General features: G+C 36.8%; 1 protein-coding gene across 5 annotated transcripts in view; it reads right to left on the bottom strand.

Moving 5' to 3' along the window:
* The window catches only part of ZC2HC1B (zinc finger C2HC-type containing 1B), a 52,167-nt gene that overhangs the window by 13,102 nt on the left and 20,941 nt on the right, over positions 1-18,124 (bottom strand). For all 5 annotated transcript variants that reach the window (XR_003126246.3, XR_003126245.3, XR_007412463.1 and 2 more), the window contains 2 exons: positions 6,028-6,167; positions 3,561-3,657 (listed from right to left, as the gene is read on the bottom strand). Coding sequence is in view for 2 of the 5 variants with exons in the window: in XM_025422477.3 (XP_025278262.1) it covers positions 3,561-3,657; positions 6,028-6,167 (237 nt within the window). In the remaining 3 variants the exon portion in view is untranslated. The remainder of the gene's footprint in view (positions 1-3,560; positions 3,658-6,027; positions 6,168-18,124) is intronic.

Genomic DNA, 18,124 nt, shown 5'->3' with positions numbered 1-18,124 from the left:
AAGATGCAAATCTGGTTCACACATGAGCCTGTTCATATTAGTGAAAGGAAGTGCTTTTCTCCAAGCCTTAAATATTTTGGAGAATTCACCTCTCCTCGATTTGCTTCTTATATGTTCAATATACTTTCTCCTCAGAATGATTCCAAATGAAATATGACTAATTTAAAGACACATCAACACTGGAGACTATTTAAATGTAAGAAGGTGAGGGGCACCTGCTGTCTGACTCTTGACTTTGGGTTGTGATATCAAGCCCTGAATCAGGCTCCACACTGAGCAGGTAACCTGCTTAGAACTCTCTCTCTCTCTCCCTCCGTTTCTGCCTTTCCCCACCTGCTCTTACACATGCTCTCTCTCTCTAAAATAAATAATCTCTAGAAAAATATAAACGTAAGCAGGTAAGGCTACAGGAAAACACAAAAAATTAAATTTTCAAAGCATCTTAAACCTGAAATAAAACAAAAATGATTTCTTAAAGCTAATTAATATGAAAATTCTAATTCACATAACCAATAATTCAGTGGGAAACTATAGAATCAAGATACCTACTTTCTCCCATATATTTCAAGTATCCACTGAACATCTCACATGTGCCACAAACAATTCTAGCCAGTACAATTAAAAATAGGCAAAGTAGACAGATCTCAAACTTTTTGAAACTTACATTCTTTTTCGGTGGTAGGAGACAAATATGCATTGGATATTAGATGGTGATAAATGCTATTAAATGAAGCTACAAAGGGAATTATGGAGTGTTTGATTCAGTTTAAATGGAGAGATTGGGGGGCCTCAATCTCTGAGGATGCCACTCAGCAAAGAACTGAAGGGAGCAAGTAGAGAAGATTAGTGGGGACTGGTTTGGTTTCTCACTGAAGGAGCAATCAGGGAGTATGGGCCCTAAGCCCACAAGTGGCAGGCCTGTTATGGTCAAGGAACAACACTGAGGCAGTGGTGGTATAGAATGTGCATTTTACTTAGCAACATCCCAGTGGTCCTAAACCACCATTCCTAGTCAAGAGCACACATAATACTATTTTACTTAGACCCACTAGCTGCTAATCTATTTTCTAACGTATCAAAATGATGTCTTTACAATGGTCTGCCTAATGTCACATACCAGGACATGTCAGAGGATGTGTCACATATACAGGAATACATCACATACTAGAACATAAGACTTCTGAATTCTTGTTCTTATGCTTTGCTGCTACTTTAAAGAAATTACTTAGTCCAAGGAAGAAACCTTCCTTTATTTTCAACACTATACCTGACACACTGTCTCCTTCCATTTCTAATCTTTTTGTGAGTTTACTAGGCCAGGGTATGAAGGTCCTAGATTCCACTGCTGTTCTCTAATAGAACTTTGCACACTGTCAGAGTTCTCTAATCACAATTAATTCCCTCCAGGGGCACCTAGGTGGCACAGTTAGTTAAGCATCCTACTCTTGATTTTGGTTTAGGTCATGATCTCAGGGTCATGGGATGGAGCCCCACATCAGGCTCCGCGCTCAGCATGGTGCCTACTTGAGATTCTCTCCCTCTGTCCATCCACCCCCTGCTTGCTCTCTCTCTCTCTCTCTCTTTCTCAATCTCTCAGATATATAAATAAATCTTAAACAAAAAAAAAAGAAAGAAAGAAATATTCCCTCCTGGCAAGTAAGCTTTAACTTCAAGCTTAAAGGAGGGCTTTTCACTGGAAGGGAAGCATTATAATACAAGCTTTGGAGAAATAAGAAAAGAAACCATAATATAATTTGTCTTTTCTGAAGGACACTAGTCTTTATATGTTAGAAAAATAGCTTAGTGAAAGTTTTACCAAATAAACTCATATATGATTTGAATTTATTTTTTTCAAAGTTAAAACTAAAACTCCATTTTTAAGTTTTCACAGATCAGGGAAAAACTAATGACGGGTTTACAGGGCTATAGGGAATCTTTTTAAATGCCCCATTCCACTTTTAACCCATGATAAACAACTCAGGAGGAATTTAAAAACTAATAATAAAGCCTTCTGGTGACTTTATAGACTACTCTGTTCCTACTCTGGTTCTGATAACACTTTCAAAATAAGACTCCTGATCAGAGGCGCCAATATGGTCATGAGTTAATTTACGTTGCCTTCATGACAGAATGTTGATCGTAAAGAAGAATGCTTATTGATTAAAGCAGCTCAGTGAGGACAGATAGTGCAATAGAGATCTCATTCAGCTCTGCTGTTTACCAGTTGCGTGCCTTGAACAAATAACTTATCCTCTCTGAGTCTATTTGCCTTCCCACAGATTAAAACATCTGAAGCTTGGGCAGCCCGGGGGGCTCAGTGGTTTAGCACCGCCTTCAGCCCAGGGCCTGATCCTGGAGACCCGGGGTTGAGTCCCGCGTCCAGCTCCCTGTGTGGAGCCTGCTTCTCCCACTGCCTGTGTCCCTGCCTCTCTCTCTGTATGTCTCTCATTAATAAATAAATAAAATCCTAAAAACAAAACATCTGAAGCTTACCAGGAGGATAAAATGAAATGGGTCTAGCACATGGTTAAGTACTGTAATGGTGGTTAGGTATTTCTGCTACTTGGAAGAAATTACTTAGTTCAGCAAGGAAACCTTTTCTTTTCTTTTTCTTCCCCAGCTTTACTGAGATATAATGATTAGAACATTGTGTAAGTTTAAGGTGTACAATATGATGACTTGATTCACATATATATTATTGCAAAACGACTTACCACCACAAAAATGTTAAGAAATCCATTACCTCACATGGTTACCTCTGGTGTGTGTTTGTGTGTTTGTGTGTATAGTGAGAACATTTAAGATCTACTTTCTTAGCAACTTCCAAATATATAACACAATATTGCTAACTATTGTCACCATGTGTACAGATACCCAGCACTTCTACTTGGGAGTCTGTATACTTAGACCATCATTTCCCCCTCCCCACCCTCATCTCTGGCAACCACCATTGCACTTCCTGTTTTTATGAGTTCAACTTTTTAAAGATTCTATATGTAAGTGTGATCACATAGTATTTATCTTTCACTGAATACCTCACTCAGCAATATGACCTCAACGTCCATCCATGTTGTCACAGAAGGCAGAATTTCCTTCTTTTTTTTATGGCTGAGTAATATTCAATTGTGTATACAGCCAATATCTTTAACCTTTCACCCATCAGCAGACACTCAGATTGATTACATATCTTGGCTGTTTGTTTTCTTCTCTTATTTTCCACACAATATCTGACACACTGTTATCTCCCATTCTTAATCTTGTTTCAATTTCACTAGACTAGAGAATGATGGTTTAGACCATGCTGCTGTAATAGTATCTGACTCTCTATACTGACGGAGTTATCGAATCTTGATAAATTAGGAAACTCTCTTTGGCAAATAAGCTTTAACCTTGAACAAACTCATATATCTTTATATCCAAAAGCAACATGTGAAAAAAAAAACAAAAAAACAAAACAAAACAAAAAAAAAAACAAAAGCAACATTTGACGTCAACCTTTGCTGGCTGCCAACAAATCCCAAAGCTGACATGTGATAGCTGACATGCTCACTCCAACTCACCTGGCCTAGCTGGGGCCATATTTGGGGTCTCCAGAGCCCTGTTTTGCAGCAGGGCTCCCACGGCACTGGTTACAGTTGGCTCTTTTTTTGCCCTTGCCTACAGAAAGAGCAAGAGAGACAGGGAACAATTCTGTGACCTCAGGTAGCACACAGGAGGTAAATCTGCTTCCACTTGACCAGCAGCAGACTGGAGTCATCTCTGGGACCTGCTGCCCCCACGGGAAGGGGGCCTGCACAACCTGTACCCTAGTTCGTCTGCCCTTCTGCTTTTCTCAGAGCCATGTCTGGGTTTTGGCACTTTCATTCCATAATCAGCCCCTCAGGGGAGTGGTGATATGTTAATCCTGTAAAATTAGTTGTATGGAGACATAAGAAATCACTTAATGTCAATAAGGATAGTTATGGAACATTTTTGTTTTTCATTTTACTTAAAGATGATTTTGTTTTTAAATACATGAACAGAGAAGAAAAACAGACATTGGCAGGCAGCAAATGTTTTAAACATGGAATTCCATCATCCCCATACCACACCCCAGCCTGCCGAGTAGCAGTAGCAGCAGAACAGTTACATTAATACAGAATAAGGATCAAAAGGTCCTTTGGGAGCTTCTTACCTGGCTACCGGTCCCCACATTTCCATGGCAACTACTGTATAAAGATAACCTGTTACTCCATGGGAGAATTCTCACTTGAGCAAGGACAGCTATTAAATTACAGCAGGTAGCTCATCCCCATCCAAAGACAGCTATTTTCGGAGGCCCATATTGGTCTCTTTTGGTTAAGGGTATACACATTTTTAAAGTTGATTATGTTTAACATAGAGACACATTTCAGCTGTGTTATTAACAGCCCTTCAGAAGTAAAACAACCTCTCCCTTTTTTTTCCACTCTGAATAAGTCTCAGTATTAGCCAGAGCCTGAGTGGTGAAGCTGGTGAAGCTGGCATAAGAGAAACAAGTACTGCTGTTCAGATACAGGCTACAGTGAATTTCCTCAGAAAGCAACTAATTTTTCTTCTGTGTTCCCCATCACCACTTAGTTCTGGAAAACAAGGAGAGGAACAGGGCCAAGTCACTGGTTACACTCAGGATGGCCAGCTGGCCTTCGTCAGGAATAATAAGCACTTCCGTTTGCTGCTTCCCTGGGCTCTCTTTGGCTACACTAATGTTGACTTACTTTGTGGACTCATTAGAATCATTTGAAGAAATGTAATGTATCCTTTACTGCTTTAAAAGATATAGGTAGAGGTTTACTTAGAAAACTTCCAAAATTCGGTTGAATTCAAGCCCAAAGCAATCATATACACCACAAATTATGGTGCCTATCCTACCAAGAAGAAAGGACCATCATCTCCATCACATCCCACAGACACTCCATGTTTTAGCCCCACATGGTGAGCTCCTCAGGCCACAACTGGACATTTTGTGTATAATGTCCTCCCTAATTCCCACTCTAGGCCGGTGAACCTATCTGATACTCAAGGGGGAAATGCTGCTCCTCTGTGAAGCCTTCAAAGGCTCACAATGTCCTCTTCTTCCATAGTGCTCTGTACATGTCAACTACCACAGCTTCCCACTGCCCCATTTCCAAGTCTTTCTCTTTTGCTGAGTTACAAATGCTGATCAATCAGCACCCATCATGTCTGGGACAGAGCAGCAGTTACCGAATGTATGTGAAGATAGAACTTAGCGTCCACAGTTCGTGGGATATGCTACTGTTGGAGAGGCTCCCACCCCTATTACATACTGGATTTCATGGAAATCTTTCTAAATATGTTTCATACCCTCAAGTATTCAGACCAAGTTAATCTTTCCTTGGTGACTGAGCCATGTTTTGAAACTAACAGCTTTGGCAGTATACTGTAAGTTATATCCCTGGGACCTCTGATGTTTATGAACTGTTTGCTGGACTCCAGTTCTATTTTCATAAATCTACTGTCTTCCTGGTCAGATTGTCATTTTACTTATCTGTACCTATTTATAACAGTTGCTTCCATTCATTTACTTTAACTTGCTGACTCTGTGGGTTTAAATAAAAGGCTACAGACCCCTCTTCTATTATAGAGCAAAACCCACGACCTATAGAACAGTCTTCCTTGTGATACCTTCCCCACTCAGGCAGCTTCACTTCAAGTTTGCAATGCTTTCCTGGATGGTTAAGGCTGATAACTACCATTGTATAAGACAGAGTTTTACCACAATACCATAGAAACACTATTTACATATTCAAGGCTTCATCCTAAGAACCTTCAAACACTGTAGAAATATCTTTTCTACAACACCCAAAGGTGCTGTTAGCTACAAAGCATCCTCAAAAGAAGTCAGCTTTCATGAGGGTGAGTGACAATGCTCATCTATCTTGATCTTTACATTTCTTGGGATGCAGAACTTAGTTTCCTTAGCAAATTCTACCTGCTTGCCCCGAGCACACGAAGGCACAGAGCCAACACTTGGGGAGAGATACTTACCTGCACTCTGGATGCCAATTTGCCTGCTGTTTGGGCTGGATCAAAGACTCGGCGAGAAGACTGATCCTTGCAGAAGTTAATATGTCGGTTGGCTGCAGTTTCATTAAACCTCCTCATGCAATATGGACATTGAATATAATCTAAATGCAAAAATAACAACAGGAGGCAATGCACATTTCAAAAAAACCTCTGGAATGAACTATTTCATTTTATATGAAATAAATGGGATATGAACTCTGCTCCAACATAAAAGAACAAAGTCCCAGGCTCTGGTTTGAGAAAGCATATGCCAGAGGCCAGAGGGGAAGGTATGCAAGGGCTCAAAGAAAGGACATAGCACGGGGGACATTTTTCTGTCTGTACACTTATTTCAATTAAGAGTATACCCTTAAAATGTTTACTTGATATATTTTTTAGAAAATAGATTCATTATACTTAGGAAACTTCCCAATTAAATGATACAGTGACTTCTTATGTAAAAAAGGAGTCCTAGAACCAAAGAATGTTAATATTGATGATACTGAGGGACCCAGAAGACTCAGAGGCCCAGCTGTGGTACCGAGTAGGACAGGTCACACAGAACTTACGGAGCTACTCTCCTTCTCTGTGGAGGGAGAAAGATGTTGCAAATTTATGAGTCTGGGGGATGGGATTTGAAGCCAGTGTCACTGGCAGAAAAACATACTGCTTCTGCAGGGGTTGATTCTTTTCACTGAACTCCTAAGTAAGGAGGCAAATAATAAGTTCAGGGAGGAGGTGAAGTAAAAGGGAAAAGGTGATTAAACAGGTTCAGCTTCCAGGGTTAGAACCTCCCAAGCAGCTCTGTGGGTACTAGACCACCAGTGCTTCTGTGGAATACCCACTGGTCTCCGTTTGGTTCTCAAATTTGCAATTGCTATACAGTGAGAGAAATAAATACGAAAGATCCACGGTCATTTTAGAATGAAGAGATGCTCACAGCAAAGCCAGTTTGGAGCCTACCCCTGTAAAGTAAGCAGGAGTGTGAGATGTATTTTCATTTTGTTTTGTCTTAGGTACCTTTAAGGGATGACAAAGTGGATATAAGCAACATAAGAGAGTAACATTTCCTCCCTGCAGGAAAGATCTGAGACAGCACCATCCTCAGACTCTGTATGGAAGTTTAGGTTAGTGTAGGGTCAAAATTCCTACATGTGTGGATGAATATTTGAAGCAGTGTTATCTTCAAGATTAAGAGTTTTTTGAAGGTATCTTTTTAAACAATTTGAGTTTTCTGTTTGAACAAATCATTTCCTAAAATGAATATTCATAGAATTAACAATTGGAATATGTAAGAAATTGGAATATAGTAAAAAATGAGCACTTAGCCTAATCTTATTTCACATTCTGGAAGGCAGTACTTAATATATATATTAAGAATATATATATAGAATTGGGTCAAAATTCCTACATGTGTGGATGAATATTTGAAGCAGTGATGTCTTCAAGATTAAGAGTTTTTTGAAGGTATCTTTTTAAACAATTTGAGTTTTCTGTTTGAACAAATCATTTCCTAAAATGAATATTCATAGAATTAACAATTGGAATATGTAAGAAATTGGAATATAGTAAAAAATGAGCACTTAGCCTAATCTTTTATTTCACATTCTGGAAGGCAGTACTTAATATATATATTAAGAATATATATATAGAATTAATCTTAATTCTATTAAGATTGAACACCTATTACATGCAGGCACTGGTTTATACTTGGGGGTACAAGGTCTCTGCAATCAAAGACTAAACGTTCTAATACAGAAACAAAGTTTTCCTATGGTGATAAATTCCTTGAACAAAAATAAAATAGGACAGCATTGGGAAATGATGAAGGCCCTACAGCCTGCCTGACTGGTTTTGAGCCTGAGCTCTTCACTTGCTGTATGTATGAACTTCAGCAAGTTACTTAATCACCCTAAGCTTCAATTTCCCCAGTCCCTACATATCACCTATTTCACCAGGCTGCTGTGAAAGTTAACTTAGATAATCCACACTAGGGTTCAGTATAGTAGGTGGGTAGAACATCCTATTACTCTGAGGAAATAGACCCAGAAAGATTGTGTTTCCAACTACCAAACAGGAATGAAACTGCTTATAAAAGTAAAATCGAAAGTGCCATTATTGTGCAGAACTCATTTACAATAATGTAGAAAACAATCTACAGCTCCGCTCTTGGTTTGGTGGTTTCTTCAGTTCTACCAGCTGAGAGTCAAGGCTCATATCAGAAATGCTGCTACCCTTAAACACACTCAGGGTTAATGTGCAAAGACAATGATTATAGCAGTGACTGCATGGCTTCCTCACTCCACCTGTTCGTTCATTGATTCATTGCCACCGTTCTGTGTGTTTGGCCACTATGGAGACAACAAAGCTGAACTGTATTTCCCTGCCAACAGAAATCTCAGAGACAACTAGAAGGCTAGGCGAAGAAGCAAACAATTACGACTCATGATATAAGCTTTAAAAGGAGAAAGCACTAGGTCCTCCAGGAGCCCAGAAGAGGGACATGAAGCCCAGACTTAAAGGGGCAGAGGAAACTTCAAAAAAAATTTTTTTTGCAATGATAATCTGAACACTGCATAACTGAGTTGTATGTTCTACCTTCATCTCAATCTGAGTCACCTCTTCCCCTATCAATAATGGTGTCATAAACATCACTATGTGCTATTTATTTCAATGCACAATGATTCTGACTACAAATGGATTCTTATGATGACAGTGGGGAAGGTGGCCAGACCTCAAAAACATTAAACTAGAAACACAAGGATCATTTTAAACACAAGCATTTTGTCAAGTACCCATGTCTATGTAGCCTGTGAAATGGGGACCAAATGTCCCAGGCCTCACTGAGAATCTCAATTACAAATATTCTATATTATTCTTATAAAGTATCCCAACATCCTAGAAAGTTGAATGATTGGCATACTTACTTAAGTCAGTAGGAATTAGAGTAAATAAATGCATGTCACAAAAACTGAGTCATGAAGTAAGGAACCATGCTGAGAAAAAAAGGAAATGACCTGCAAACTCATGCATAATAGGCCACATTATATATCACCCCAGTTATGTCTGTATAAATTTTCTAGTATTTAAGCCTGAGAATATATGGAGTAATATAAAATCCCCACACAATCTAACTAATGGAGCAGTAATGAAAATATGCTATTTTAGATAGTCATTTTGTTTGATACATAAGATTATAATAAGGGCACAGGGGAAGAATTTAGTTATAAAGCTATATTTTAATATAAGAATGTAAGGGCAAAAAAATTGTACACTTGATGAAGTCTTACAGAGGGAATTATTTATTTTAAGGAAACAATAATCCCCACATTTTAAATCCAATGTGGAAATTAGAGAAATCCACACATCGGGACAGCTGACATAGTTTCATTTGTTTGACTCAAGAACTATAAAGTAGATATCAACTCTGTAGCTTCTGCTATTAAAAGGAAGTATTGCTCATAAAAGATTTTTTTGTTGTATAAGGTTTATTGCCAAAGTTTTATCAAAATCACAGCCACAGATCTTTCTACTTTTATATTATTTTAAGCTACTTTTTCATTAGCACCCAGCAAAAGTGAAGCAATTATTAACATTATTTTCTGGCACACTAGAATGCCCACAACAGTTGTGGCCAGGCCTCTCAGCCAGCTGCGCTGGGAGCTAATCCCACCCACTAGCACACCCACAGCAGCTGCAGCCAGGCCTCTCAGCCAGCTATGCCAAGGGCCAGCCCCACCCACCAGTGCACTCACAGCAATTATGGCCCAGTCACAACAAGAAAGCACAAGCAGCCCACATAGAGCACACTCCTGGAGCTCCTGGTTCTGGTGACCAGGGTGGGATTGCAATACTCGGTACCATAGGATATGTTCTACATAAGGCCATTACCTTCAAGATCAGGAAACATAACTGATCTACCAAGTACATTGAAACAAACAGAGAATAATAAAAAAAGAGAGAAATATGTTCCCAGCCAAAGAATGAAAGAAAACCTAAACAAACAACAAAAAACAGCTAAATAAAATGGAGATAAGCAATCTACCTGATAAAGGGTTTAAAGCAATGGTAATAAAGATGCTCACTGGACTTGAGAGAAGAATGAATGAAGTCAATGATAACCTCAACAAAGACAGAAAATATAAGAACCAATCAGAGCTGAAGAATACAATAACAATGGAAAATGCACTAGGGAATCAACATAGATTAGAGGATGCAGAAGAATGGATCAGCGATCTGCAAGACAGGGTAGTAGAAATCCAAATTGAATAGTAACAATAAAAAATAATTTTTAACAATGAGGATAGGTTAAGGTACCTCTGGGGACAACGTCAAGCATATTAACATTTGTATCATAGGGGTCCCAGAATGAGGAGAGCAGGAGAAAAAGGCAGAAAATTTATTTGAAAAAATAATAGCTAAAAACTTTCCCAACCTGGGGAAGGAAACAGACATCCAGGGCCAAGAATCAAACAGAGTTCCAAATAAAATGAACCCAAAGAAAGAATTCTACTAAGACACATAACTAAAATGTCAAAAATCACAGATAAAGATTCTTAAGAGCAGGAAGAGAAAAGCAACTAGTTACATTCAAGGCAATCCCCACATAAGGCCATCTGGTCATTTTTTTTTTGGCAGAAACTTTTTTTTTTAAGATTTTATTTATTTATTCATGAGACAGAGAGAGAGAGAGAGAGGCAGAGACACAGGCAGAGGGAGAAGCAGGTTCCATGCAGGGAGCCCAACATGGGACTCGATCCTGGGACTCTGGATCATGCCCTGGGCCGGAGGCAGGCACTAAACTGCTGAGCCACCCAGGTGTCCCATAGAAACTTTGAAGGCTAAAAAGGAGTAGCATGATCTATATTTAAAGGGCTGAAAGGAAATCACCTACAACTAAGAATATTCTACCTGACAAGGTGATCATTCAGAATTGAAGGACTGATAAACAGTTTCCCAGTTATGGCCCAGTCACAAGAAAGCACAAGCAGCCCACATAGAGCCCACTCTAACAAAAGTTAGAGTTCATTACCACTAAACCAGCCTTACAAAAAATGTTAAAGGGATTCATTTAAGTGGAAAATAAAAACCCATAACCAGAGGTAAGAAAATTATGAAAGAAACAGTTTTACTGGTTAAAGAAAACATATAGTAAAGGTCAATCACTTACAAAGCTAGTATGAAAATTAAGACACAAAAGTAGTAAAATCAGTTATATCTACAACAATTAGTTAAGGGATACACAAAATAAAAAGACATAAATCATGGAGAAGGGGAGTAAAAATGTAGTACTTTTAGAATGAGTTCAAACATAAGAGACTATCAATTTAACAAGACTGCTATATACTGAGGATGTTATATATGAACCTTAATGTAACCACAAACCAAAAACCTCTAATAGATACCCAAAAAATAAGGAAAAAGGAATCCAAGCATAACATTCAAGAAAGTCATCAAATTGACAAGAGAGTAAAAGAAGAAAATAACAGAGAAGTACAAAAACAACCAAAAAATAACGAACAAAATGGCGGTAAGTATGTATCTGTTAATTACTTTAAATGTAAATGAACTAAAGTGCTCAAGGGAGCCTGGGTGGCACAGTTGGTTGGGTGTTTGACTCTTGGTTTTGGCTCAGGTAGTGATCTCAGGGTCATGGGATCAAGCCTCATGTTAGGCTCTGTGCTCAGTGAGGAGTCTGCTTGGGATTCTCTTTTCCTGTTCCTTCCCCCTCTCCACCCACGATCTCTCTTTTTAAAATGAATAAATAAATATTTTTAAAAAGAGGGCACCTAGGTGGCACAGTCAGTTAAGCATTGGACTTTCTCTAAAATAAATAAATCTTAAAAAAAAAGAAATGGATTAAGTACTCCAATCAAAAGACATACAGTGACTGAATGGATACAAAAACAAAACCCACCTATATGCTGCCTGTAAGAGATTCACTTCAGACCTAAAGACACAAAGAGACTGAAATGAAGCAATGGAAAAAGATATTTCATGTGAATAGAAAAAAAAGTGGGAGTAGCAATACTTAATATCAAACAAAATGGCTTTAAAACAAAGATTGAAATTAGAGACACAGAAGGGCATTACATAGTGATTAAAGGATCAATCCAACAGGAGGATATAACAGTCATAAATAACTATGTACTAAACATACGAGCACTTATAATAGACAGGTAGAGAGAAGATGACAGTAATACAATATTTGTAGGGGACTTTAATACTTCCCTTACATCAATGGATAGATAATCCAGACAGGAAATCAATAAGGAATCAATAGCTTTAAATGATATATCAGACCAGAGGACTTAACAGATAGATACAGGATATTTCATCCCAAAATAGCAGAAAATATATTCTTTTCAAGTGCCCACATAACATTTTCCAAAAGAGATCACATGTTAGGCCACAAAACAAGTTCCAACAAATTTAATGAGACCAAAATCATATAAATCATCTTTCCAATCACAACAGTATTAAACCAGAAATTAATTACAAGAAAAAATTTTGAAAAAAAAAAAAACATACTTACAGGCTAAACAACATGCTACTAAACAACCAAAGAGTGAACAAAGAAATCAAAAAGGAAATAAAAAAAAACATCAAAACAAATGAATTTGAAAATATAATGTTTCAAAATCCCTGAGACAGAACAAAAGTAGCTCAAAGAAGAAAGTTAAGAGCAATACAGTTTTATCTCAAGAAGCAAGAAAAATATCAAATAAATTATCTAACTCTATACCTAAAGAAATGACAAAAAGAACAAAGCCCAAAGTTAGTAGAAGGAAATAATAAAAATCAGAGCAGAAATAAATAAAATAAAGACTAAAAAAGCAAAAGATAAGATCAATGAAATTAAGAGCTGATTCTTTGGAAGGATAAACAAAACTGATAAATCTTTAGCCAGACTCATCAAGGAAAAAAGGGAACTCAAATAAATAAAATCAGAAATGAAAGAGGAGAAAATATAATCAATAATACAGAAATGCAAAGAATTATAAGGGACTACTATGAAAAACTATAGTCCAACAAACTGGACAACATAAAAGAAATGAATAAATTCCTAGAAGCATGAAATCTTCCAAGACTGAGTCAGGAAGATACAGAAAATCTGAACAGACCATTTACTAGTAATGAAATTGAATCAGTAATCCAAAAACTCCAAACAAATAAAAGTCCAGGAGATGGATTAGCATGTAAATTCTACTAAACATTTAAAGAAGATTTAATATCTATCTTTCTCAAACCATTCAAAAATATTAAAGAGGAAGGCATACTTCCAAATTCATTCTATGAGCTAGCATTACCCTGATACCAAAAACCAAACAGACACTACAAAAAAAAAAAAAAAAAAAAAAATTACAGGCCAATATCTCTGATGAACATAGATGCAAAAATCTTCAACAAAATATTAGCAAACCAAATTCAAATTCAAATTCACATTAAAATAAATAAGTCAGAGAGATGAGAAATACAGCACAGAGAATAGTCAATAACACCAATAATTTTGTATGGTGACAGATGGTGACTACACTTACTATGGTAAGCAATGAGTAATGTATAGAATTCTTGAACCTATATGCTGTACACCTGAAACTAATATAACATTGTATGTTAACTGTACATCAATAAAAATAAATTAAATAAATAAAAATTAATAAAAATAAGATAAATAAAAATTAAATTTAAAAAATCATATATCATGATGAAGCAGGACTTATTCCTGGGGTGCAAGGATAGTTCAATATCTACAAATCAATCAATGTGATATAACACACTAAAATAAAATGAAGGATAGGATGCCTGGCTGGCTCAGTCAGTTAAGTGTGGCTCTTGATCTCAGCTCAGGTCTCCATCAGTCATGAGTTCAAGACCCACATTGGATTCCATGCTGGGTGTAGGGCCTACTTAAAAAAAAAGGAGGGGGATAATAATAGTATAATCATTTCAAAAAATAATATAATCATTTTAATAGATGCAGAAAAAGCATTTGACAAAATTCAACATCCATTCATAACGAAAACTCTCAACAGAGTGGGTATAAAAGGAATGTACCTCAACATAATAAATGCTATCTGACAAGCACAAAGCTAATATCAGACTCAATGATGAAAGGCTGAAAGCTTTTCCCCTTAAACCAGGAAGAAGACAAGGATGTCTACTCTTAGAATTTTTCTTCAACATAGTACTAGAAGTCCTCGCCATAGAAAACAGAAAGAAATAAAAGGCATCTAACTTGGTAAGGAGGAAATAAAATTCACTATTTGCAGTGACATGATACTATATGTCTAGAAAACCTTAAGATTCCAACAAAAAACTATTAGAACTAGTATATTAATTGAGTAAAGTTTCAGGATACAAAATTAACATACAGGAATCTGTTGCATTTCTATACACTAATAATGACCTAACAGAGAAATTAAGAAAACAATCCCATTTTCAATTGCATCAAAAAGAGGAATGCCTAGGTGGCATAGTCAGGTAAGCATCGAACTCTTGGTTTCACCTTGGGCCATTATCTCAGGGTTGTGAGATTGAGCCCTGCATTGGGCTCCATACTCAGTGAGGAACCTGCTTGGGACTTTCTCTCCCTCTCCTTCTAGCCCTCCTCCACTCCCTGTGTGTTCTCTCTCTCTCTCTCTCTCTCTCTCTCTCAAATAAATAAATAAATCTGTAAAAGCAACAACAACAAAAAAACCAATTGCATCAAAAAGAATAAAGTAAATAAGAATAAATTTAACCAAGAAAGTGAAAGACCTATGCTCTGAAAACTATAAAATACTGATTAAATAAATTGAAAACAACACAAATAAATGGAAAGATACACCACACTCACAGACTGAAAGAATTAATACTGTTAAAGTCCATACTTTAACATCCAAACCAATCTACAGATTCAATGTAATCCCTATCAAAATACCAATAGCATTTTTCACAAAACTAGAACAAATAATCTTGGAATGTCGATGAAACCACTTATGACCCTGAATAAGGATGCCTGGGTGGCTCAGCAGTTGAGCACCTGCCCCTGGCTCAGGGTGTGATCCGTGATCTCAGGATCCAGTCCCACATCAGGCTCCCTGCCTAGAGCCTACTTCTCCCTCTGCCTACGTCTCTGCCTTTCTCTCTCTGTGTGTCTTTCATGAATAAATAAATAAAATCTAAAAAAAAAAAAAAAAAGACCCTGAATAGCCAAAGAAATTTTGAGAAAGAAGAATAAAGTTGGAGATTTCAATAGCAGATTTCAAATTATAGTGCAAAGCTATAGTAATCAAAACAGTATAGTTCCAGCACAAAAACAGACACATAGATCAAAGGAACAGAACAGAGTCCAGAAAAAAAAATTTATATAGTGAATCAATGACAAAGAAGGCAAAAATATCCAATAAGGAAAAGACAATCTCTTCAATAAACGGTATTGGGAAAACTGGGCAGATATATGAAAAGAATGAAACTAGGCCCATTTTTTTACACCATATACAAAAATAAAAGCTCAAAATGGATTAAAAATCTAAATGTAAGACCCAAAATCATAAAACTCCTAAAAGAAAATATAGGCAATAAACTTTTGGACATAGAAGTCACTATATTTTTTTGAATCTGTCTGCTTAGGGCAACAAAAGCAAAAATAAACTGGACTACATCAAAATAAACTGGGACTACTTTTGCACAGTGAAAGAAACCATCAACAAAAGAAAAATGCAACCTACTGAGAAAGATATTTACAAATGATATGTCTGATAAGGAGTTAATATCCAAAATATATAAAGAACTCATACAACTCAACACCAAAAAAATCCAATCAAAAAATGGGCAGAGGACCTGAACTGACATTTTTCCAAAGAAGACATACGAAAAGTCTTCAGGCACACATGAAAAGATGTTCAACACTACCAATCATCAGGGAAATGCAAATCAAAACCACAATGAGATGATACTTTACACTTGTCAGGATGGCTAGAATAAAAGACAGGAAATGACAAGTGTTGGTAAGGATGAGTAGAAAGGTAACCCTCATGCACTGTTAGTGGAATAGAAATTGGTGCAGCCACTGTGGAAAACACTATGGAGGTTCCTCAAAAAATAAAAAATATAAGTACCATATAATCCAGTAATTCCATTTCTGGACATTTACTCAAAGAAATGAAAACACTAATTCAAAAATATATATGGACCCCTGTGTTTACTGCCAGCACTATTTATAATAACCAAGATATAATACCCAAGATATGGAAGCAACATAAATGTCTACTGACAAGTGGATAAAGAAGATATGGTATACATATACAGTGGAATATTACTCAAACATAAAAAAAAAAAACAATGAAATCTTGCCATTTGCAACAACATGGATGGACCTAAATAGGGTATTATGTTAAGTGAAACAGTCTGAGAAAGTCTGAGAAAGATAAATAGCATGTGATTTCACTTATGTGTGGATAAACAAAAAACAGAAACAAATTTATAAATACAGAAAGCAAACTGGTGGTTGTCAATTGGGGGTGTGTGTGTGTGAGGATGGGCAAAACAGGTGAAAGATATTAAGAGGTACAAACTTCCAGTTACAAAATAAGTAAGGCATCATTTCAATAAAGGATGAATCTTAAACAATAATCCTAAATAAAGGATAAAGAAAGAAGGTCATCTCTCCAAAAAGATACTTTCTGAATTAAAAAAAAAAAAAAGGGAATCTGTCATTTTCTTCTCATTAGAGAACAAAACAAAAACAAACACCAAATGCAACACAAAAGCATTATCAAAAGCCTCCTAGTCTATGGCTTTTCTGCTTCCTCAAATTAAAAAGAAGAAAGCATATAAAATTAATCAAGGAAGGGCAGCTGGGTGGCTCAGTCGGTTAAGTGTCTGTCTTGGGACTGAGCCCTGTGTCGGGCTCCCTGCTGAGCAGGGAGCCTGCTTCTACCTCTCCTTCTGCTGCTCCCCCTGCTTGTGCTCTTTCACTCTCACTCTCTCAAATAAGTAAGTAAGTAAGTAAGTAAGTAAGTAAATAAATAAATAAATAAATAAATAAATAAATAAAATCTAAATTAATCAAGGAAAACGATACAAGAATAGCAGGAAATCAGGACAAACTCTGTCAGTGGGCGAAAGACCAATGACACCCACAATGATCAATCTCAACACTATTATAGTGGCCCAACTAAAATATACTTTATTTTCACATTGAGCTCTAAAATTAAAATCATCCAGCAATTGAAATAATCTTCTGTATTAAGGATAGTCAAAGTAAAGCTCTTTTCACATTGGAAAATTATTACAGACAATATAATCTGTTTTTTTTTCTTCCTTCCTTCCTCCCTCCCTCCCTCCCTCCCTCCCTTCCTTCCTTCCTTCCTTCCTTCTTTCCCTCTCTTTCTGAGAGAGGCACTCACGAGTGAGAGTAAGGACAGAGAAAGAGAATCTTCAAGCAGACTCCCTGCCAAGCTCAGAGCCTGACATGGGGCTTGACCCCACAACCCATGAGATCATGATCTGAGCCGAAACCAAAAGCCGGATGCTTAATTGACTGAGTCACCCAGGTACCCCAGCCGATATAATCTTATATTTCACATTCTTGTGCACCTTCCTTCAGTACTAAATATTTTCATCTTCCTCTCAAAACTTAAAAGTAAGTAGGTAAATAAGCAAGTCACTCACGGGGATGAAAAGTATAGCATAGGGAATACAATTAATGATACTGTAATAAATTTGTATGGTGACAGATGGTAACTATACTTAACATGGTGAGCACTTTGTAATGCATATAAATGTCGAATCACTAACATTGTGCCCCAGAAACTAATATAGTATTGTATGTCACCTGTACATAATTAAAAATAAAGTTATATTTTTAAAGATTATTTTCTGGTATAGAAGTTCAGATTATTTATTTTTCAGATTATTTTATAGTATGAGTCCACTGTGGCTTTGGGGATTGGTTCTGGTGTTTTACTTTTTAAAATAAACTTTGAGAAATAATTTACATGCAGGAAGATCCAACCATTTAAGCACACAGGCCAATGAGTTTTGATTAATGTAACATTTGTGCAACCACTCCAACTAAAACATAGGACAGTTT

The sequence above is a fragment of the Canis lupus genome, chromosome 1 (genome assembly GCF_003254725.2).
Source record: "Canis lupus dingo isolate Sandy chromosome 1, ASM325472v2, whole genome shotgun sequence".
Taxonomy (NCBI): domain Eukaryota; kingdom Metazoa; phylum Chordata; class Mammalia; order Carnivora; family Canidae; genus Canis; species Canis lupus.
The sequence above is the reverse complement of the archived record's forward strand: the minus strand, read 5'-3'. Positions and strand labels throughout refer to the sequence as shown.